We start from the raw sequence: 25434 nt of genomic DNA, 5'->3' as shown, positions 1-25434 counted from the left end.
TGGCTCCCGGGCGGTGGGCTTGTGTACTTTCTAGGAATCTGTGGGTCTCCCTAAGGAGCTCTCCTGTGAGGCTGATTCTCCTGGCCTCAACCCCCACAGGTGTTTTTAAGCTTTGTTTCCCGGCGCTAGGTCCCTGGGTTGCGAGGTCTGTGTTGCTGCCCATTTTCGCTTATTTTGTCTGCGAGAATGTGTGACTACGGACAGCCCGCTGCCTTGTGTGCCTCACTGGGTCTGCTCGTTGCCTCCCACGCCCAGGGTCTGCCACCAGGTCTGTCAGCTGCCCCTGCGCTTCTGGGGTCTGCCAACTGCCGTCTGCGCCCTGCAAGCCCGTGTCTGCCAGCCACCGCTTTTTCCTGCTGGGACCCCTCGACCCCTCTCCATAGGCCTCCGACTCCACCCCTCCTTACTGGTCTGAATGAATGGTTGTCAGACTTCCGTTCAGTTCATTTCTCTCTGTTCTGGTTGTTTTTTTTTTTGTTTCTAAACTTTTGTTGTCCTTAGTTTTGGTTGTGCGAGGAGGCACAGTGAGTCTACCTATGCCTCCATCTTGGCCAGAAGTCCCCTCCTCCTCTTCTTTTAGCCTCCATGTCTAACCTGTTCATCATCAAGGACATAGAGTCCTATTTGATATAGCTCTCCAGTCTCCCTGCTCCCGTAGCCACCTCCCCAGTACATGCCATCAACCCCATCTACTTGCTTTATCATCACAGCCTGCTGAGTCTATTGTTTCTGGCTTCCTGCTCCTTTCATTTACCTCTTTACTAAATTAATCTTTTTTAAAAGCCCATTTTTATCATGTCATACCCCTTGTTAACATTTTTTAAAAAGGATTCTTTGAGGGAAATGACTGACTGATTGAGAACCCTTTGTTCAATTTTGGTAAGTTGGTGTGGAAAATGCTGGGGTGCCACCCTCACTCTTTTCTCATTTGACGCCATCTAATGTTGATGCCATGTGGACCTCTCCCTGCGGCAGCTCACAACAGGGCAGCTGGCTTCCATCAGAGAGAGTAAGTGAGAGAACAAGAGAGAGCTTAAGGTCTGCCAACGTTCACTGGTCTTGCCGTGTTCCCATTATCCTCGTGCAGCTAGCTTGATGGAAGGGTGAGAGGATTTTTTGAAGACTCAGTTATAGTGCCTGATAACAACTTGTGGGGCTGAGACAGCATCCTCTGGGATGTAGTATTTGCTGTAAATCAACATTTAATATACTGTCCTGTTTCTCCCAGATCTAGGAAATAAGAGGGTGGAAATGGGACTGGCTTTTCTTATTACCTTTAGTAATCTAGCAAAACTACTGCTTCCCATTCCCATGACTTTAAGCTGCGTTTGTCTAAAGGTCTTATTAATAGTTCCATATGAAGGAATGCTTCCTTCAGGTGACACAACGATTCCATTCACCTGGAAGTTGAGACTGCCATCTTGCCATATTGAGGTCCTTACACCACTGAATTAACAAGAAATGGAGAGTGTTACTATATTAGTTGGGGCCATTAATCCTGATTACTAAGGGAAAACTGAGTTGCTACTACAAAATGAGGGGGAAAGAGGAGTATGTCTCTACAATACAGGGAATCATCTAGGACACGTGTCACTAGTCCTTGTGATTAAGGTCAATAGAAAACTCTAATCCAACTCGGGCAGGACTGCTAACAGTCGGGTCCTTTGGGAATGAAGGTATGGGGTCATCCCACCAGGCAAGCAACCATGACTAGCTGAGGTACTGTACTTGCTGAGAGCAAAGTAAATACAGAATGAAGGTAATTATAAATACCAGCTGCAACTTCTTGACCAGTTACAAAAATGAGAAAGGCAATAGGGCCATTTCTGCCTCATTTTGATAAGAATATCCGTATCCTAAATATTTTTGTTTTCTTCTAATTCCCTTATGTCATGTAAGATGTGTCAGTAGCAATTAGCTTTATCTCTTAGTATTTAAATTAGGATACCAAAGGTGAGAAGAATGAACATCAGCCAAGGACAATAAAATGGCTTTATATCCTTTTCTGGAGAACGGGCTGGTTGTACATGGGATAGTTGTATCATGTTAGGTGAAAATATGACCTTGTTCATGTCTTTATTTGGAGATTAAGTCTGGTGTAAGAGCACCAAACTGATAAGGAGTGGACTGTGAAGGCTCTGTAATGTCAGTTGGAGTAGGTCGAATTACATTTCCCAGAATTTCTTTTCAAACTGTATATTTCTGGTTAGGATGGTATGCAAGGGAGATTCCTGTGGGAAATTTGGAGTTAAAGTGAAGCAGCAGCCATTTTGAGCTCACACAAGTTCCTGTTTATCTGCTGGCTCACCTGGTGGCATGAGGCAGTGGCCTGGACTGTGTCTGCTCCACCCTCCCCTGGATTCTCCTGTTTTAGCATCTCTGACTCCTAGGCCAGGTATGTGCATGGTTAGCTCCATGACAAAGGGCACTGGCTTCTATGAGACACCCACACCAGCAGACAGAAGCTGCAAGAACTGACATGGGCTTATTAATTCTGTCTTCATGTGCTCCAGCTCATGCCATAGGTTCTAGCTCATTCTTGTTCTCTGCCACTTTACATACACCTTCCTTTAACGATTGTCTGGTCTATAGACTCAAGCCCCAGCATTGATGCAAAGTCAACATTCTAACAACGACTGCTTAAGAAGCGATAGTCAAATCCTTGTTGTAAGTCCTTTACTATATGTAGCCAGTCTTCATTATTTGTAGACTACTGTATTTGTGAATTCACCTACATACTAAGATATATTTGTAACCCCCCAAACCAATACTCATGGTGCTTTTGTGGTCCTTTGCAGACATGCACATGTGCAGTGGTGAAACATTTGAGTTGCTCAGCATGCATGTTCCTAAGGAAATAATGCCATGCTTTGCCTTCTTGTTTCACATCTCATACTATAAACAAGTGTCCTTCTCACAGACTATTTTTGCTATATTTTTCATATTTTTGTGCTTTTGTTGGTGGTTTCACCATTTGAAATGCTCTCCAAGTATATCTGGGGCTGAAGTGTTGTCTAGTATGCCTAATCACAAAAAGACTGTGATGGAGAAAACAGGTATGTTAGATATGCTTCCTTTTGAGTGACAGTGCTGTTGATTGTGAGTTCATTGTTACTGAAGCAGCAATATATATTAAATAAGGTATCTTTAAACATAAACTTTCATAAAACAAGATTATATATTGATTGGTTGGCGAAAATCTTATTCTCTGGCATCTATGGCCAAAGCAAGCCCATCCCTCTTCTGTATCCATAAGCAGACATCATTGCTCAATTTGTGTTTACCGTCAAAATTGGTTGGGAATGGTGAAGGCAAAACCAGAAAGCAATGAAAAATGTCACTCTTTCCTCTTATCTATAGATTAGAGACAAAAGTACAAAACCTGGAGGCTGAAAGTCAATGCCAGCCGTCCTTACGCTGTCTGAAGTCCACCTGAGGCGCTCACCCCAAGCCCCACTCTTTCCTGTTGACAGGCAGGCCAGTCTTGCCTTAGTTTCCTGTGAACATCTTCAGATCCATTCTAGTACTTACTCCTTACACTGCTCTGTTTCTTTTGCCTAGAATGCCATTCTGCATGCCTTCCTGCAATCCAGATCCTGACACACAAAGTACAGCCAAAATCTTCTGCATGAAAAACTTTTCGAAAGTCTCCACATCACCACAGCAGTCCCTTTTTTCTGAATTCACAGCCTTGACTGTCCATTGTATCACTGAGTTGGTACTCAATCAGAGACAAATCCTCTGAGATCCTGTATGGCGGCCCAGTCCTTGTCTTACAATCAAGTTTTAATTTATGGATGTCTTGTCTCCCAAAGTTTCAACAGCAATGGTCTACACTACTCTCAGATTGTTTCACTTACTCATCTTTACCGAGTTTGTTGGTAAACATTTTCAGACACTTAAAAAATTTCTGGTAGTGGATCAGACCCACGCTGTATGTTACGAACAACTAATTTGAAGATTCAAGGCAGAACATCACGCTTAATTTGCAAAATAGAATTCTACATTTCATTAGCATATTTTTTCACCTGAAAAAAAAAAAAACCTATATTGCATCAAACACATACCTGCTGAGACTCGGGGACAGTCAGGCAGCATGGACTCCACTGACGTGTCTAGCGGTTCTGAGCTAGAGACCCAGTTACAACAGTTCTGCAATGTGACAGAGACAATTTTCTGCTGAAACATAATTTAAACCAAGACCAACTTTTCAGGTTTTAGTGATTAATTTATCCTACCTAATCAACCACTAAAAGTATAATTGATTTATTTTTCATAGACTATAAAAAGTTTTCTTATGTAAACAGTCAGTAATTAGTCATGATCAACATGAGTGTGGAAAAAAGTTTATCTTCTACAGTTCAGCAAATCCTATGTGCTGGTATTAAGAAGACACATGGCCTTCTGTGAACCTGATGTAATATATTTCTAAGATAAGGCCAAGATTATAATGAAAAGAAATGGAAAAGGCTGTCCATTGTTAACTTTCAGATGGAAATGAATTATTATTTTGAACATGTGAAAAAGTAGCTGTATTTTTTAAAATAAATTATTTGTCTTCGCAATACTAGAAGAAATAATTTTGTACTTACCACTCAAAATCTGGCCCATATAATTATATTATTTTTTAAATTTTTACTTCAACCTGTTTCAATGAAGGATGTATTAGAGTTCAAAAGAAGCACAATCTGGTGAATTATAGCTGTGTGTCTGAGGACACAAATCCTTCAACACTAAAGATTAACCCCTAAGATAATAATGATTTACATGTCAGACAAATGAAATTAAAATAATCTATATCCCTTCCATACATTTTAAGTCTGCATCTGAAGTCTGGCTTAAAAAAATGTGATTAACCTCATATATGGTTTTTTAAAAATTTCCAACAAACACACACAATGAATTTCCAGACAGATTTTATTTAAAAGAAATCATCCTATCAATCATGTTGGAAAAATCGCTGATTGCTATTCTGGTAAACAACCATGTATTGTGTATTTTTAGATGCTTGCTGCCCTGGTTGTGCACCATGGAATCCGTCCTCACTGTGGAAAGATCCTTGACTGGTAGATCAAGTGTCTTATTGTGTTTCCTTAATTCATTCTGTCTGGAAGAAGATGTCAGCTGTGTTGCAGTGAGGAGAGAATTTCAAAGGCCCCAGTCCCCACCAATAAAGGCCGAGGATGGCTTTTGAATAGATTTGTCAAGGCAACCCTACTGTTCTGAGACCAGGGAGAGCAGGAATAACATAAAGGAAGGGTGGCTGTATGAGATTAGAAAGTGAAGTTCACAAAGCATGGCAGATTTTTGTAAGAAACAGTAGATCAATGAAACTATTGAACTGTGTGGAAAAAAACCCATGAAAACAAACACAACATCTAGTAATGTTCTTAAATGCTTTCTCTCTTTTTACATTTAAAATGGATAAAGTATTAGTATTTTCATGTATTACAAAAGCTTCATGGTTTAAAGTGAATATGTATTCTTAACTTACATTCCTAATCTTAATTAGCAGCTGAATGCAAAATTATACAATGTAAGAGAGCAGAAATTATAAAAGAAATAGGCTTTTAGAAGATATTTCATTACATTTGAAATAAGTAAAATTAATATTACTATTGATAGAATACCACATCAGAGAGTTCTAGATAATGCAGAAGATTAGCACACAATTAGCCAGCTTTTATATACAATGTGACACTCGCTTGTAAGAAATAAGTATTCTCCAAAGCAGTGTCAAGATATGTAAATGGATGATTTGTTTTATCATTCATCACAGTCCCTAATAAATTCAAAAATCGTGACTTCTATAGGTACTAAAAATAGGCTCCCAATGATACAGGGAGATAGCTTCAATGAAGAATGACTTTCTCTTTCTCTCTATCGTTCTTAAACAATTCAGTCTTTTCAATGACAGCAATTAGCACTACCGACAGACAGGCAGTGGTTAGGCATATATTTTAATTATTATTCATCCTAGTAGTACCTCCAAATCTGATGAAAGTCAGCTATTACCCAGGTGATATGTCACTCTTAATACTGCTCACCTACACTTCACATATGTAAAACTATGTCTTATAGGATATTTCTAATATTAATAAAAGTGATGGGACAGTACAATGTGCAGGTGATTAATCATTTTCTAACTCGTTATCATTGACTTTAAAAAGCTGAACAAAATGGGTTTTATCCAGGTCACCTTTAACTTAAACATGTAAAGCAAAATATAACTTAACATTATATAATTGTGAAATTGCAGTTTTTATCTAGGCACATGTTTAGGCTTTGATCTCTCATAAAAATAGGATAGAAAATAAACACTCTATAGTTAAAGTATATTCAAATGTTCTCAGGAATGACAAAGTGCTTGTGTAGGATTGTAATGGTTTGGTACCATAAATCTGATGAGTATATGTGCACGTGTGAAATTTTTACACCTACTACCCACCCCCCGAAAAATATATAGAAAACATGACAAAACAAGCTAAAAATATGTTGGCCATGTCATAGAGTATAATAAAATAAAATGATGTAAACATACTTGTTTATATAAAGAAAGAACTATGAGAAAGGCATACAGCCATTATATATTAATTCACACTGTCTGAAATTCCATCTTATTGAGTGTAACTCTCTATTCTGACACAAGTTTCTAAAGCTTAGAAACCAAATGTCTTTCACTGTTCGAATGCTTATTCTATCCCTCTTCTCAGTGCCCCAATTTGCCCCCCACCCCAGTTCTTCAACTGAGATGAACACTAGCCAAGTGTTGGTGACAGCAGCAGCTCACTAAGAAAGCCCTACCTAAATTCAAAACATGCTGGAGCATGTTCCCCGTCCTGGGAGATCTTGTTGGTGGATGCCCCAGCAGAACAGGGCATGCTGGGCTAGAGGTGCCGACAGAGCCATGCCTGAGCCTCATCCCCACAGGAACAGGGACAGAAGCCCCCGACCAGCAGCAGAGTGGGAGGGGTCACATAACTAGAGTTTCTCTAGGTCTGAGGTAAAAAGAGAAAAATGGTCACTATAAGCGAGTGTTTCTTAAAGTTAAAGGTTTTCAATTTAAAGGTCTTTTACTCCAATATAATGACCTCACAGGTTTCTGTGGTTATAAATTGTCTTTTTTGTGAAATCCAAAAGCTTGGGAACTTTTAATACAGAAGTGTCTTTAGGCCACAGTGTTGAGTGACTCTCTTTGACATCTGAACCAAAGGTTGACAATATTTTAGTGTAGATATGAAATGAATTAAAATTTTTAATAAAAGGTTAGAGTTTAGTATATTATGTTTAAAGAGAAAGTAGGTAGTAAGTATTCCTATGCAAGGCATTTGGAGGTATAATATTTGGAGATGCTTGCTGCCCTGGTTGAGTTTAGGTTTTTATTCAATTTTATTTCATTTGTCTGAGGTGTAAATCATCTGTGCCTTAGACAGTGATCTTCATACAGACTAGAACAACTACAATGCACCAGGCTGAGTTTCCAGCAGTGGCACACAGAGCTGAATGGTGACAGGCAAGGGTTCCTGACTGTTATGTAGAACTATACATCTGGCTTGGCTGGAAACTTTCAGAAGCTAGGGGTATGTCAGGAAATGACATTTGCTCACTTAGCCTTTTCTTCTTTTTTTAATAAAAACTATACAGCCCTGGCCAGTGTGACTCAGTGTGAAATGTCCTGTACTGAAGGATTTCAGGTTCAGTTCCCAGTTGGAGCACATGCCTGGGTTGCAGGTCTCCTGTCTGGATACATGTGGTGGTGGTGGGGGAGGTGGCCAGCTGATGTTTTTCTCTCACACCGATGTTTCTCTCCTCCCTTCACCTCTCTCTAAAGCATGTCCTCATGTAAGGATAAAAAATAAAATAAAATAAAAATTATACACTTAAGGTATAAAACATGATGATGTGATACACATATATATAGCAAAATGATTACTATAGTCAAGTTAATTAATGTATCTTCTCACGTAGACACCATTTGTGTGTGTGTACATGGTGAGAAAAACTGAGATCTATTTCTTAGCAAACTTCTAGTGTTCAATCCAATGTTGTTAAGCACAGTCATCACGCTGGACCATTGAGTGGGTCTCCAGACTTAGGTAATTAACCTGCACAACTGCAACTCTGCACTCTGCCCAACATCCCCCGTGTTCCCCACCTCCCTTGCTGCTGGTAGTCACTAGTCTACTCTCTGCTCCTATGTGTTAGACTTTTTTAGATTCCAAATATATGTGAGGTCATGGAGTATTTTCCTTTCTGTGTCTGGCTTATTTCCCTCATCATAACCTCCTCCAGGTTCATCCTTGCCTACTCAGCCTTTATAGGCCTGGAGCCTAAGGAGAGAAGCATCTGCCTTAGGTTACTTTCCCCCTCTCCTTATGAGGCTGGCTTAGCATTTATGCTTAGTCTTTTGGTTAGGAATAGATTTTATAATTATACATGTACTACAAAAATATAGTACTTAACATTCCTTCTGTACTGACAGGACTAAAAATCAGCTTTTTGTTGTAAATAAATACTTAACATCAATAACTTTATCGTATTAATTTAAACTGGCTTACAAAAAAACACACAGTTGTACTAATTTGTAGTATAACAGTAATGAGGAGGGAACTGTACCACTGTCCTACCTCCAAAACTTTGAAGCAGTGTTTGATGAAATAATGGAGCCAAAAAGCACTGCAGCTTCATCTGAGACTACTATTTTTATGGACAACACTCCAGTTTAGCTGAAGTGTTTTTCTTGGGAAGGATATTTGCAACATATCTAGTTTTGGAGCTGATTCCAAAAGAGGCTAGTGCAGGAGGTAAGGAGGAAGTGGATGCTGAGGGACGCAAAGGCCACCCTACCACACCTTCTTCTAACACCCATGCTTGAGACAACAGTCCCTTCTATTTATTGACCCAGGCCTATTTTCATGATTTCAAGTAGTCTTGCAGAATGGAAAAGGATGAAAAAAGTGAAAGGAAAGGGGATGGAGTTTCATCCTAAGTGTTGGAAAACAATGAACTCCTATCATGCCAAAGCACATAAACTCTCTACAAGGGGGTGGGTCATACATTTAATGAATTCTTACAAGGATATCTGGCATAGTCTTCTACAATTTTCTTTTTTAAAAAATAATCCTCACCTGAGGATATGTTTATTGATTTGAGAGAGAGGGAGGGAGAGAGGCATCCACCAATTCAAGAGAAACACTGATTGGTTGGTTGCCTCCTGTACATGCCCCGGCTGGAGATCAAGCCCACAACCTTTTGGGGTATGGGACGAAAGTCCAAACAACTGAGCCACCTGGCTAGGGCTATAATTTTCTTCTTTGTTCTGTTTTAGGGAAGAACTCTCTGAGCAGGGATAATTCCAAAGCTCTATCTCTGTGATCTAATAATTATTATCTCTGGGATATTATAGTGTTTTCTATAATAAAACATTTCATTTCTTTTGCCATTTGCAAGGGTTTTTTTTCGTAGTCATCATCTTTGATTTTCAAAACAGTTCAGGAAGTAGAAGTGAAATAGGTATTGTCACCATTAATTCACAATTATGAAACAGGCCCAGAAAAAGATAAAGTGGCTTTCCCAAGACTATAAGTCTTATTAGCAAAGTACCTGGTACGTGCTTGATCCTTAATATTGATTTACCTAGTGAGTGACTTAGCCAGATCATTATCAAAACTCAGTTCTCCTAATTCCTTGTTCATGCTTTTTGTAAGATACTTTGAATACAAAAATCATGCATAAAACAAAAGGAAAATATAGTTCATTATTTCATATTATTGGGGGTGTAAAGCTAACAACAGTAATAATTGTGATTTAAACTTCTTTGAAGTGGCAACAACTGTGCTATTTCTTTACATATGTTATTTTCCAACTATGTTTGCAAGATAGGTATTACATTTTATAGATGAGAAATTGAATCTCAAAGATATTGAATAACTTGCCCAACACTCTAGGTAGTAGCTAAGTGGGCCAGGGTTTGAATTTGGTATGTTATAATACAAAACTCTTCCTGCTGCCTCATGCCTAGGGCATAATGGAGGGAATTGAAAGAACTATTCAAGGGATGGATCACTTATAAATTTTTAAAAAAATTTTAAAATTTCTATTAAAAGCTATTAGCAAAGAAATATATAGCAGTTTTGGTTACATTAAGATACTTTTAGCCCTGGCTAGCATAGCTCAGTGGATTGAGTGCAGGCTGTGAACCAAAGTGTTGCAGGTTCCATTCCCAGTCAGGGTACATGCCTGGGTTGCAGGCCATGGCCCCTAGCAACCGCACATTGATGTTTCTCTCTCCCTCTCTTTCTCCCTCCCTTCCCTCTCTAAAAAAAATAAATAAAATCTTAAAAAAAAAGATGCTTTTAACTACTGTCTATTTCTGTCAGATGAAAAATACACTAATATATTCTGATTTTTTTAAGGGGATGCCTGATCCAGTCTTTAGTAAGAAATACTTTAAAAAGTAAACCTAAATAAATTGTGTTATATTCATCACCTAGAATGAGAAAAAGGAATGCCCTACTAATAAAATAATAAAGAGGGGTGTTTCTAGTTTGCGACGGGTCCTATATTCCATAGAGATTATGTGTGAAGGAAACGTTACTAATAGCTCATTTATTAACCTTACTGCTACATAATGCTGGTATCTGCTATGTATCCATTTGGACAGACAAACATCACAAAAAAGTATCCATATGAAATACATAACATTTTTCTAGAAAAAGTTTAAGCCCTTGAGAGAGACAACTAAGGATGCAGATACATTGTAAAAGAAAAAAATGAAAAGTAATGGGGTATGTTTACACATTATGAGGAATGGAGTAAAACTATTTTGGACTTTTTATGATGAAAGTAACTTTTCCTAATGGAGAATAACAACAAACAGTATAAACAGATAGGTGGTACTATGATAACACTACTATGGAATTATATAGCCCAGTCCTATTTTTCGAAACTCTTCAAAAGTCAGCTTTTCAGTCCTTAGAGTGTACCATGAGGGCTGGTAGACATTACCCACCATGCCTATGTGAGAGGTCAGCTGAATAAATGCCTGGCTATTCTGTTTTTTTTTTTTTTTTTTTCAAATGGGAGAAAATCAAGAAGGTCAACCAGATTATTCATATAAGTATGTGATTTGACTAAACAATTGCATAGCATGATGCAGTGATGTCAATTGCTTATAGTATCAGAAAGGTAAATATAAATAAAAACTTCAGCTGTTTATCTGTACTAGGACTAAAAGAATGGGCTGAAACTCTTTTTAAAAATAGGAATGTGTTCATTCAATAAGTCCCTGTTAGTTTTCAGGTTCACTAGCCCTTAAAAAGTGTGACAAGAAGCTTTCTTAACCTGAGGCTGGACCATGACCAGTCCCTCCCTGGGTTTCTCCTAGCTCGAGCATCTGGCAAAACACTATTTCAGCTTTTTACCTCTTCTCCCCCTACTGGCAGTAGTGAGCCAGTCCATTTACGAGTGGTACATATGGGCTGCCTTTAAAGCAAGAATTAGACCCAGTGTAAAATTTATTTCTTGTAATTAAGCAGAATCAATGCTAAATAACTGATTGAGAAATTAAATATCAGGGAATAATAACCTCTTAACAGACCATGACCTTCTTCAGCCAAAGTTCCTACATATATTGTATGCATACGTAATCTACAGAAAGCCAAAAAAAGAAAGAGGACTTTCAAAGAAGTATTTTTTCTTTAGAAGGGTTTTCCTCTTATTATTTCATATATGTCTAGTTTTTTTTTTATCCCCTCTAAATGTTCTGCCTCCAGAAAGGAAGTTTGAAGGTGGGAGGTGATATAAGTTGGTGGGGACTCAAGACATAAAGGCTCACGCTCATTCATCTCAGCCCTGAAAAAAATCCAGTCTCACCTCTCTCATCCATTCTCGAATCGTTTTGCCAGCTTCTTGATGCCACACATTGTGAACAGAGTCTGTCAACGCCACAGCAGTTACCTTATTTTTTACATCTGCTTCTCGTTGAATCATCTGTTTCAAAAAAAGAAAATAAAATATTGGCTATAATTTTTTTCTACAGGGTATAGCCTGCTTAGTCATAGATAATAATATATTAAAAATAAAAAAAGCAATATGCATCTCTTGTTCAAAGTTACTCTTTTCTGCACTGAACACATGCTCTACTCTTGTCCAGAGATGTGAAAAGACCTAATATTTTCTCTTAAAACAATAATACCACTTAAGTCTTAGAACTATGCAGCTCTATTATTTTCGATGTGGTTTGACAATTCAAGGATTAAAGGGATCACAAGCGGAAAGAGGAGGATTCCCTGAGGGTTTCCTTTACAAGTTTCTTCTACCACTTCCTATTTCAGTGCTTTAGGGAAGTTAGTACCTGTAGTTCACTGTTGGCTACTTAGGACTACCTTGCATTAATTTTCAATAGATGGTGCATAAGTACAGAAAGATATCTGGCTTTGACGACTCCTATTTAACTAGCCTGCTCTTCACCATGGCCTTGTAATTCCCTGGTGTTTTAAATGACCACAAAGATCTTTCTCTTCAAAGTCTATCAATATAAATTTGCTTCCTAATATATTTCTTTAGGTTGAGAAACTATTCACTTTAACTTCTTTCTGTAGAATGTTATTTATAGCAAATTAAATGATTCTAAAATTTGAAAAAGAGTCACTGAAGAAACTGAAGAATTCATCAGTGGTCTACAAGATAAAGAAGCTGAAGAATAATAGTTCTATATTAAGAACACAAAATGCTTTAATAATTAAGTAGTGACCCTAATTTGACACAACAAATATAAGAAAGTGTAATTAAAAATTACAGTTAAAAATTACAGTAGCTTTGAATTTCATAGCATGCTCCATTTCCTTTCATCAAACATTTTTACTCCCTCTTGCTGATTTCTATGAATTGTATATCAAAAATATATTACCACATTTAAAAAAAAGGGAGAATTCAGAATGGTGATGGAAACTCACACAAAGAATATTGCAAGCTGTGTTTCTGATACCAAATGATGCCTAATGGCATTCTGAATTTAAAGTGTCTCTCTCTTTTAAATTTCTTTAAACTCTGAGTATGCACATCCCCTTTTGCTGAATACTACCTAATAGGAATCTATTTCACGTTAACGCTGCCTCAGCAGCACTTCTGCACCTGAAATTTTTGTTCCCTGTGTTTTCTGTTAATATAATATGGAAATCTTAAAATCAATGTTGGTTTTCAATATCACAACATTAGTATAAAAATTCACCTTGCAGTATCAATATTTTTAAAAGCATAAAACAATACTCCAATTCTTCACATTCATTATTAAATAGTTGACTACTTTCTTCTAGAATAGATTTTATTTTAAAAACAGGTTTTCACTGGATCATGCTGGCACTAGAATATAAAAATTTAAACCAACATTAGATAACAAAAAGCAAAATTCCACAACAGCAACTCCACCTGGCTCATGAAGAACCTATGTCCTTACTCTCACTTTCTAAACAGTAACACTTTTAGAGATCTAGAGCGACTGTTGCCAAAGTTACAAAATAAGAACATGTTTTTCTGGCATTCTGAGAATATGTCCACATTTTAAAATACCTACCCTGGATTTTGTCGTGGTTATTGTTAGTATATATGCCAACTCATTCAGGGCAGTGGTGTCTGAAGACACTAAATATTGAGGACTATTTGTGAAATGATGTAAAATTAAGTGTTGAATAGGCTGAGGATTTAGTAGCAAAAGTAGAAAATCTGGGGATTAAAATTCTACAAACCTGGAAAAATATTTAGTTGTTAGATGGACTAACAGAGAAAAAAAACTCTGGTCTGCCTGTCTGGCTGGCTGACATTTCAGACATTGGATGTGACGATGTGCACTTTTCTTTACGTCACATTGGATCATGTTACAATCCAGCAAGATGCTCCCCTACACTGTTACAATCCCTTACCTCTTAAAAATCAGTTTTATATTATATTATTAGAGGTGGGGCATGGTTAAATTACAGAGGATCTCAATGAAGAGCTGTTTACAAATGAACAGAGTAAACAAAGAATTTCAAATATTTGACTGTTAAGGATTAGAACTGTAAATCAGCAAAACTCTTAAAAGTTTAGTTTTTCAGACTATTTCCCTCTGTTTCAGCCTTGCTGCAGCCTGGTCTGGTAGTTCTGGGACCACCTGCAACTGCCATTTCTGTCCAGAGCCTCTGCTTCCTACGTTTGTTAGCCTGGTTCATGGCCCCCTTTCCCTCTCCTACTGCCTCCACTGGGAATGAGCAATGATGAAAAGTGTAGAGAATGGCAATAGTGGGGGTAGACTGAACACAGGAATCAAGGTTAAGAAACAGACCTTAGATGGAATATACCCAAAGCAAGAAATGGGTAGAGGATCAGATGGGCAGAGAAACAACTTCCATAATAGTCTATAATAGAAGGCCTTAATAGTCTGGAAAACCCAGAAATCTGAGAGGAAGTCTCATCACCAAAGGCTCACTAAATGTCAGTCTAAGGTGGAGGTGTGGTTTTATTAGGATCCGAAGATGTGAATACTTTGGAAATTCCTTGCAAAATTCTGTTTGTGTAAAATACAAGTATTTATCTGGGAGAAGACTCTTAACTTTCATTGATTTTGAAAGGGGTCTTAGTCTCTAAAATTGGTAGGAACTATGGGATCTCAATGTTTCCATATGATCTTGAATAAACTATAAGATAACTGCTAAATGATCCCTTCAACTAATTATATTTAAGATGAATTTAACATCTATGCCAACATTTCAAACAGAAAGGACATTCCATTTTTGTTTTAATATCTTCAGTATGGGTCAGTACTCCCAACCTGAACAAGTGAGCCCTAAACTGGGTGGTCTTCAACCTACCCTATGAGAAGAAATGGATAATTTCATTTTCCCATATTTGTGGCCCAGCAGCCATGGCTCTCAGATAAACAGCTCTTACATTTCCAAGTCCAAGGGGACCCACTGAAAGAGGCCAGTGTGGGTTGGAGGTGGGCATGTATATACGTGCGTGCAGGCCCATATTTTTATTTGCATATATAATATGTTTTAAACATGTTTTTGAGGGAAATGTTTTAGTCTTTCATCAGCAAAAGCCAATACCTTTACAAAGAACTCTGACATGTGTTACACATATGCACTGTGAAGGTTACAGCATGTGAATCACGACTACAGGAAAGAATATTCTGAAAGAAACTCAAATAGTGCATGTTTCCTTTAGATTAGGATCTGACACTAGTGTACGTTTATAAATCTGAGGATCATTACTACTGTACGAGCATGAATGAATCATCACTCTGGTTAACAGCACGGCTGAGGTTTGAGATGTCTTTTTTAAAAAATATATATGTATATAAATAGATTAGCTCCCTCTAGAGCTCCTTGAGTTAAGATTTCAGATTAAGTTGTTTCAAAGGTTTGAAAAGTATGAAAAGCTGGCATCTTTTCACATTTTGTTAGGAAGATTATAATTACACTTCATGATTCTACTTGAATGTAGTCTTTATGTGGTTTGATACACTATGATATTTCACCACAAACCTCTTCCTTCACTTTCCATTTCTGCGTGTACATCCCCTAGTGTATGGCCCTCTGCCCTGTGGCCTGAGTCCTACTGCGTTAAAAATGTGCCCTGGGCCAAGATGACTAATCAGCCAACACAGGATTTGGCAGTCTTTTCTGTTAATGTCTTCCTGAAGATTCTTTTGCACAAGTCAATCCCAATAGCATGCTACTCACAGAACAAATATCATCTCTGCTGCAACATTAAAACCTTGGTTCTGTCATCCAAGGCTCTTGAAGTACCTCTAGTGATTACAACTGAAATACACACTTTGGTAGATGAAATATGAAGACTAAACTGCCCAGCAGGAAATTCAGATAAGTATGACATTCAGCTCTCACAGTTCTGAATTCACAATTTTTTTTGAAAGTAGAGGCTTTTAAGTAGGTAGTCTTCATAGGGAATGCAATAGTAAGGTTCAAGGATTTTGGAGTCACATTCCCTGGGTTCAAATCCATGCTCTGCCACATCTAGTAACGATACCTTAATTAAATTATTTCAAACTTTTCTGTCTCAATTTCGTCACAGGTGAAAGGGAGATGATAAATACACCTAACTCTCAGAGTTATTGTGAGATAAGCTAGATATAAAGCAGAGGACCTGGCACAAAGCACATAGTTAAAACAGATGATTCCAAAAAAAACACAACGCAGGCTACCTCACAGGTATAAGCCAAGTACATTCTCTTTTCTCAATGTAGACAACAGAAGCTTAACTTAGAATGCATTTAATGACAAGTATTATTTTTTAAAGGTATAGATCCATACAGGAAAAATTATGAAAGGCTGTTTTTTCCCTTAGAGTATGTGGTTCAATAATTCTAAAACCATCTAGCTGAGTAGGAAGAGCTGATTATTGTGTCTGTTTAAAACCCTGTAATCAAAATGCTAGACCAGTAATAGCACCATGCACTTGGAAATTAAAGCAGGATAGTTGAAGCCATACTGTGATAGCTCCACATTCCTGCCACCAGCAGGGCTACGGCTTAGCAGTGCCAGGCAGGCAGGAACAGAGTCCCTTTACTGCTTTGTCTTCAGCATAGAGAGAGTGTAGCTGAATATATTTTTATAATCACAAATATGAAGAATGTCCAGAGGAAGGCAGTATAGTTTTATAGTTAAAGTATGCATAGCTTTGGAATTAAATGTCTCTGTCATTATATCTCTCGCTATACAGATATGCACAAGGTGGTCTGTCCAGAAAGTATCCGGCCACAAACCATTAAAAATAGAGGCATTTATTGAAGAAGATACAAAAAACACTGTACATAGGACAATGATGCCTCAGTCTCCTTCAAAGTAGGCACCTTGAGACCTCACACAGTTCTCCCAATCGCCATCAGCTGCCCCCTCATATTTTCCTGACTCTCATCAATGATCTGAAATGTCTTCCCTTTCAAAGGTGATTTTAGTTTTGGGAAAAGCCAGAAATTGCAGGGCTCCAAATCTGGGCTGTAGGGGGGCTGAGTCACCTGGGTGATTAGATGTTTTGCCAAAAAATCTCTGTATGAGACATGATGCATGAGTGGGTGCATTGTCCTGATGAAGCTGCCAATCACCAGCTGCCTATAGCTGTGGCCTTCTGAATTATCTAATCAATTTCTGCAGAGGAATGTTCAATCTTTTTTTTTAAAGATTTTATTTATTTATTTTTAGAGAGGGAAGGGAGGGAGATAGAGAGAGAGAGAGAGAAACGTCAATGTGCGGTTGCTGGGGGTTATAGCCTGCAACCCAGGCATGTACCCTGGATGGGAATCGAACCTGGGACACTTTGGTTCCCAGCCCGTGCTGAATCCACTGAGCTACGCCAGCCAGGGCTGGAATGTTCAATCTTAATGTGAAATTTGATGTAGGTTTGTTATTCTGCTCACTCAGTCATTATGAATGTGAAGGCCACACAGTACACATGCTCACTCAAGGCGTCTACTGCCCCCACTGACTAGTATAGTGAAGTGACCATTGTTCACACATGCACATTCCAGCCCACTCTCCTTGGCTGCCATGTTACACTGATGTTGTGCAAACCATTCTTGTTATATTAACAATGGTTAGACTTTTTTTTCTGGACAAACCTCATGTGTTGTTTAATCATTATAATACAAAAATGGGAACAATAGTTGTCACCTTACAGAGATGCTGGAGGATGAATGAGATAAAGCATGTAAGCAATCAATACTGTCAACTACCATTATTATTACCTTGACATTCATTTCTGATTTCTAAAATGTATCCTTCCTCTTAGATATGGTATCTATACACTCTTCAGTGGCATCGACATTTGTGCCAATAGGGTAGCAATTAAGAAGTAAGTGCTCTACAACTGCTACACCCAGACCTACTTCCTCAATTATGTAAAGTCATTTTGGCTTGCTTAAATGTTTTTAAAGGAAATAATTAGGTATATGGAGGGTGACAATACATTCCAGTTAGCTCAGGAAAGCTCTAGTTTATGCCTATTGACCTGCAATAATTATTAAGAGTGTCCTCTTGCACTGTTAAAAGTGTTCTTGGATGGTAACACTTGGTTTGGATGAAAAATTACATGGCCACTATACATATAAATATTAACACAGAAGTTAAATGTTACCCTAGCGAATAGATGCACCTTATAATGTTTCAGCATGTGCAATGCTTAGCAATTTAAGCATATACCCAAAACCTATATAGTTATCACTATGAAATAACCACATAGGAAAACATACAAGAAATATTTCCAGAAGTTCCTAAGTTCAAACATAAGGGAAAGCCTTAGTACTGTGCTGAGCCCCTCACAGATGGACACACAGCCTCACACCCTAGGTAGGTAAACATGGCCAGCTGGAACTCCACAGCAGCAACAGGATAAGACAACATTCTCTTTTCCTGTGCTTTGAAGCCCTAGCTTCAATTCTTATAACCTTTGTCTAATTTCAGGAAGGAAAGGGCTCTCCACAGGCAAGAACCCCAAGGGATAGGGTATGTAAACTGAAACTTCTTGGGTCACATGCATTTATGAAGATAAGTCTCCAGCCACCAGTTAGCAAATGGCAAGTTATGATTTATTATTTCAGGCAGCCAGAAGAGAGCAGTAATAACTTCCTTTTCCTTTCCTGCCTAGACCACGGTGCCACGTGCAGACTCCTTCAACAACAAAAAAGCATGTGTAAGGGAGGTTTAAAAGAAAAAAAAAACAAAAATAAATATTAAGTGATTGACAATCTGGGAGCTGGGAAAAAAGACCAGTGCTTTACAAAAATACATGATATGAGAAAATAGGCAGCAGTTTGAAAAATTTACTCTAGCAATATAGAAAACAGCATGTTAACTGTAAGAAAAAAAAAATAAAAGAGGCCACACATTAAGAAAACAATGTAAGAGTTTATCACAGTGACTTATTTAATTAAAATATTAAAAATGTTTTGTCATGTAATAAGTAGACTTATTAATAAAGACTGATATCTAAAGACGGATAATAAGTAGGCAAAGTATTATAAAATACAGGTTTGAAAATTATAACAAGTATAGATGAAGTAGATATATTATTAAAGTATAAGAAAGGACTAGATTTTACCAGTCCAAAAAACTAAGGCAGGCTTAGCAAAGGAGATGTTTAAATGGTGACGTGGCCTTAAGGAAAAATGAGAAAACATGAACATTTTATAAACATATCACAAGAAATATTTTTGATGCAAATAAGTAGTAAGCATGTTCACAATACTCAGTTTAAAAATCACTTATGAGCCTTCATTAATTGATAGATACTAAAAATACTTTGGTGTATATATAGATAGCAAATTTGTCACTCCTTGAATGGTTTAAAATTTGTGGCAAAAGATTTCATTAGGTTTGGCAGGGGCAAGCATATATATTCAGTTGGGAGAGTGTTAATACACTTAAGTTTTAAAACACACCATTTTCTTCTGGTCTGGGGAAAAAGAAAGGTAAAAGCAAAAGGTTTCCTTCCACAAAGATATACAGTAGATAACCAGAGTATAAGAGATTATGTTATTTAACAAATTTCTTTTAAAAGCATTTACACTAGGTGTGAGGCGGTGGATATGTTAATTGGATTGGCTGTGGTGAATATTTCACAATGTATACATTTATCAGGGCCATTTAGTAGTATATCTTAAATATATACAATTTCTGATTGTCCATTATAACTCACTAAAGCTGGAAAGAACCTTTACATTGAATTTCCACATAGATGTTTAGTGTATTTAAAATTTAAAGGGTTCTTCTCAAATTTCTTTATTAAAAATTCAGGTTCCAATTACCAGTATTATTTTCAATATATTTTAGAGACTGTATATTCCATTACCCGGCATAAGCAGAGAAAGCAATATTCTAATATATCAAGTATTCTAGGTAATACATTATTACTATAAAGTTGAGGAACACATGATTTCTGGCTCTTCAGGAGGGCAGGTTCAGGTAAATTCTGTAGAAACCCTTAACATTCTGAGTATTTATATTTACATTATCACTTAGAGTGATTTCTTTTTAAGTATATTGGTAGTTGAGGGAATATGCACCTGTTTTATAGATGACGCAATTGATGCTTAGAGAAAATGAGTTGCCTATATTCACATAGTAAGTTGCACAACTAAATTTTTAAAAAAGATTGTAGTTATTTATTTTTAGAGAGAGGGAGACAGAGAGGGAAATATAGATATACGAGAGAAACATCAATAGGTTGCCTCTCGCATGCCCCTAATAGGGGGCCTGGTCCACAACCCAGACATGAGCTCTGACCATGAACAGGTGACCTTTCGGTTTGCAGAGCAATGCCCAACCCACTAAGGTAGATCTTTAAACTGCTAATCAAATCCTATGTCGCTATACTATGACTATGTGTATATAATATTCTGCACTTTGTTTTGGTAATGATTATATCAGGATGTTGCTCACTGTCTTTCTTTCCTACTGAATTGTAGGCTACAAGAGGGCAGGACCATATGTGTGAGGTAAATTCCACATCTCCATTCCCTGCTCAATAACTGGCACATAATTGGTGCTCAAACATCATTTGTAGAATGAATGGAAGAGCTATTGACAGAAATGGAATCAATCAGGAAAGGGATGGTTAGGAAGTTACAGTGATGTCTGGTTTGGCATATTTAGAAATAGACCACATTGTAGGTTGAGTTCATCAGGGAACAGGCTCTGAAATGGAGGATATTTACAAAGGAGTGTTCTTAAGATCAACATCTTAGGAAAGATGGGGAACAAAGCAGGAATGGGCAGAGAGATGTCAAGATGAGAAGCAAGTCCAGCTACACCCTTGCATTACCCCAGGGAGCTCTGGACACAGAATGACCCTTCAGCATCATCCCAAAATGGCTTGGCTTTTAATGTGTCACCTTGTTCTGTCTTTGAATATGGGCATCCACAGCAGCCAAAGCAATTCCTCAAGGGGCCCACAACTGAAAGATGTCTGTTTAAAGCAACCACAAGAGCTGGGGCAACAGGTCCTCTGTTGAAGGAACAACTGGCAGTGTATCACAATATCTACTAGAGGCCATTACTGATGTTAAGCATTAGCCTACTGTCCATTCCAATCTAAGTCATCCTTCCAATCTACCTAGCACTCTGTCATGTTTGTGCACTCAGGATTACATTATGATTTAACTCACTAATATCTATGAGATCAAGTAAATTTATCTCAGATTTTAGGTCTCACAATTCAATGCCATATTATCTATCCTATCAAATTTTGTGTTCTCACCCAACTAAAGATCATAAAGAGAAAAACATAAAGTTAAAAGATGGAGAAGCATTGACTATTAAAAATCATAAATAAATCAGTAACAAGTTTCAAAAATTATCCTATAAATGCATTGGGAAATGATTTGATTATCTGAATTTCTAATAAAATATATATGTCAGATGAAGCAAGGTATACTTGTGATTTCAAACTTGAATGCACTGGGGTACAAAATAACTAACTCCAAACTTCAAATAAAATATGCAGTCGTCACTATTGGTACTACCTGCCACAATAAAATGCAACCTGGTTGTGCTGGGAGAGGAAAAGGAAGAGTGAGCACAGAGAGGTTTCACTGTGAAAGTAGCTAGGTGAGCTTTTCAAATCTCAGCCTTTAACTGCTATGTTTAAAGAAAACAAAGACTGTGTTATATAAAATTTGACACTGAAGACATTTGAGATTTTGATTCTTTTCCAGACCTCAGTTACTCTGTGTCCTCAGATAGTTCTGAGGTTTTGCCTCTAGAAATTCAGGGTAAACTTCATTTGATCATATTTCTTCAAATGGAGGCTCAGGTTGACACAAAAATGGCGTGGTACAGGTCTAATTTGCATATATTGGAGGGGTTATCTTAACTTTTAGATTCCAGTATAGGCACTGACCCATTGATATAGTAAAGAAAGAACATCTAAATATTCTTAAAGCATTATGTGTGAATCAATTGTAGGTTTCTGGGGAGAGGTTGACATCCATTTTTAATGGGAAAGTGAAATCATTGTAATAAGTATTTGTCACAGGCTTCCTACATTGTTTGAAAATATTTGAACAAGGATACGCAGATGGCTCTTCTAATACAGAAATGTATGCTAAATACCAGGAGCTTCTGTACCTGCTTAAACATTCAAGTGAATCCTGTTGCTGGAGGAAATTTATATTCAACTCAACTTACATGGGCTGTTTAAATGCATACTCTACTGACCTACAAATATAGAACAATCCTTTAAGATGGAACTTTTAAATATGATTCTGATAAATGTTGTTATTTTTCTTATAAAAGCACATCTCAAATTTCTAAAATGATAACAAAAGACTATGAGAGGAAATGGTTTGAAATATGTTAATTTGAGATAGGACATTTGGGGATTGTATTTACTGCACAAAATGATATAAATTTTAGATGAAAGAAAAGATGACATCGGTATAAAAGTAGCTAGTTACACCTCAGTGTCTCTGGTTCTACCTTCATTTCACATGTAGATATACCACATGTAGTAAAAGAACACTTCTGAGTTCAATACCAGTGAACCACAAACAACAGTGACTACACACCAATACCTCCATCAATACCCACCATGCTGGAAAACACTGGAGCAGCCCTTCAGAGCACTAACTGGAAGAGGAGAATCCTGACACCCATCAGCTGATGACAGCTCTGATGCCAGATAGCACTGAAAAATTTACACCAAGGAAGGGTTTATGTGTGAGTGAAAGAGAATTATTCTCTAGGCTATTTTTTAAAATTCCATTTTTTTCTTCACGTGTCTGTTCATTAGCACTTCTTTGGGGGATATTCCACTAGTTGAGCCAATGATTTAGAGTTTATATTCTACGATCATTAAATATCACCTTCGTTACATGAGTATAAAATAATTCAAACAGCAAGAATCTAAAGTAAATATAAGTAGGCAGCACAGTACAGGATGTTTAATAAGCAACGGTATTTATTATGGTAGGAAGCAGAATTTCTGTTACATCGCACCTTTTGTTAAGTAGCCAATTTAGCCAATATGAAATCCTATAAAATGGCAAAGATATAAAAAGGAGTCAGTAGTTCACTAATTTAGAAAGTCAATTATATGTCACTGTTTCATATCAGGTTAATTACTTCATTTACATTTTTGGAATTTTAAACTAGTGCATGAAAGGTGACAGATTGACGGCACTGAAGACTGAAATTCTTACGTTAATTTTCTTGAGTGTTAGTAATATAAAAGGCAATACACACGACAGAATTACACATAGGTTTTATCTAACGAGATTATAAATAAAATAGAGAGACATGGTGTGGAAACAGGAGAACAAGAGAGATGCTTTCAGTGAAACTTTACTGAAGAGGTAGGAGGTAGATAAGCTTCTATGTTGTTCTTCTAAGCATATGTGTACGAAAGGATGGAGGTCAAATATCAACAAAACATCAGTGTGTCTGAAGGGAGGAAAGTGAGTGACATTCAAGAGATGTTATAAGAAAAAAATCCTGAGTGAAAAAGAAACAAAATGACTACCTGTGGGGAAAGTTATAATCAGGAGTGTAATGTGGGGGGTGGGGGAGGAGATACTACCATAGACAAAGCACGAAGAAGACAATGCACAGGGATGAGGAACAAATGTTGAATTTCCATAGTTCTGATCCTAACTCACTTTCACAAGAACCCAGCCTGTCACTTCTCGCTGTGGGTGTCATGATGAAATCTACCATACTACTTTATGTCACTAAGTTGTCAGGAAAAGCAAAGCTTCTCTCAGTCTGTTTCTTCCCCCACAACCACCAGCACATACTATGATCTATTAGTCTCTTTCCTCTTCAAACAGAAAGGACAATAAACCCAATGCTGAATTTTCTAGTACTTGAATCAAATGCTTCTAGAAGTTAATTTGATATTGATGCCACTTTTTATTATTTGTGAGAGTAAATGGGCCCCTAAAGCCTTAAAACTTACATTCTAGTAGTCATGAATGCAATGCAACTCTATGGTCTCCTATGGCCTTTTACTTAAAAGAATGCATTTCAAGTAGCATCATCGTTTACTAAAACCAGTTTAAATATTTATTAATATGAACATTACCTATAATATAGAAGAATGAAAAGTTGTCAGAGACATTAGCAACTAGTCCTATTCGTTTTTGCACAGATGAGGAAACAGGCAAAATGCCTTAGATGTCACCTCTAGTTTCAACCAACTACTGGTATAAGCTCAGCTATGATTTCAAGGTCCACAACTGATAATGCTTCTCCTTCACTCTCCACCACGGTACCTAAAAGCACAGGTGTCATTAGTTCCTGGATGATGTGTCTTAGTGCTTTGTTTCCTTATAGTACCCTAGGCTCCAAAGTGACACAGTATTTTGCCAATTTGGGGGTCTACAGGCCACCAGAGTGGTTTGCAAACTAGCTGCTTTAATTCTGTGGACAGAACGCCTGTTGTTTTTTTTTTTTTTCCTGATCAATTTGGCAGGTAAAGTCAGTCAAACTGGTTTCTTCATGTAGACACTGCCTTACTATGGAAATGAATGTGAAAACATTCATCTTTGTCAGAAATTATGTCAAATTATTCAAATTTATTGGTGAATTACAGCAAACATCCCAGCTGATGAACATCTCAGTCATATGTTTTTTAGAGAACACTTATGGTTCTGAAAAGATAACATTGCAGTGAGCTCTCCCATTCTGACGCAATGATGTCTGGAGAGAAGATCAATTATTACTCAAGATAATAATTTATTTTAATCACAAAAGTTTCCAAAGATGTCGAGCACTAGAAGTATTAAAATATGACCCTTCAGACAATGTTGCTATGGTTTTCTCCTCTCCTTGTTGTGTTCCTCTTTCAAAACCTTTCAGAAGCTGTCTCTAAGACTCTGTCAGTTTCCATCTTTTCCACAGGCAAACTGCAGCCTTCACGTTAACACTGCCTCTCTGGCTTGAGGTAATAAACGATTAGCTGTAGCACAGTGGAGTGATGTTCATGTTATTTTTTGCTGTACTACACCCAGCCAATGTCTCAAAAATTAATGCAAGGATATCAAGATCTGAAATTAACTTTTTATAGCCAAAAGCAATGTCCTGCTAGGAAGGGAAAACCCTATTATAAATGGGCTGGCATCTGATTGCTTGTAGATGGTGAGTACCAGAAAAAAAATCAAATTATAAAATGTTGAATATAACAAAAGCTGCCCCATATTGATTAATCAGGGTTTTGTTTACGAACTGATGAGGTCTAACTAGGTAGTACCAATGGTTAGTAAGTGACTGATGTCTTACTAAAGATCAGAGATGAACCTAAGTCAGCTAATGCTCTTATGATGTTATGTAGAAAAAATTAGAAAAAATACTTGTAATAAAAATAACACACTATTTCTCTCTAAACTATGTATTAACCTTGAAAGTTTTTTTCTAAGAAATTACCTAAAACTAGTCATGCTTA

General features: G+C 37.3%; 1 protein-coding gene across 4 annotated transcripts in view; it reads right to left on the bottom strand.

The window, feature by feature from the left end:
• FAM172A (family with sequence similarity 172 member A) overlaps positions 1 to 25434 on the bottom strand; it is a 414546-nt gene that overhangs the window by 147200 nt on the left and 241912 nt on the right. For all 4 annotated transcript variants that reach the window (XM_045847842.1, XM_045847845.1, XM_045847843.1 and 1 more), the window contains 2 exons: positions 11875 to 11991; positions 4068 to 4152 (listed from right to left, as the gene is read on the bottom strand). In XM_045847842.1, coding sequence (XP_045703798.1) covers positions 4068 to 4152; positions 11875 to 11991 — 202 coding nt within the window. The remainder of the gene's footprint in view (positions 1 to 4067; positions 4153 to 11874; positions 11992 to 25434) is intronic.

This window comes from Phyllostomus hastatus, unplaced genomic scaffold (genome assembly GCF_019186645.2).
Source record: "Phyllostomus hastatus isolate PE091 unplaced genomic scaffold, TTU_PhHast_1.1 phas_contig_58, whole genome shotgun sequence".
NCBI lineage: Eukaryota > Metazoa > Chordata > Mammalia > Chiroptera > Phyllostomidae > Phyllostomus > Phyllostomus hastatus.
This window is presented reverse-complemented; position numbering and strand designations above follow the sequence as displayed.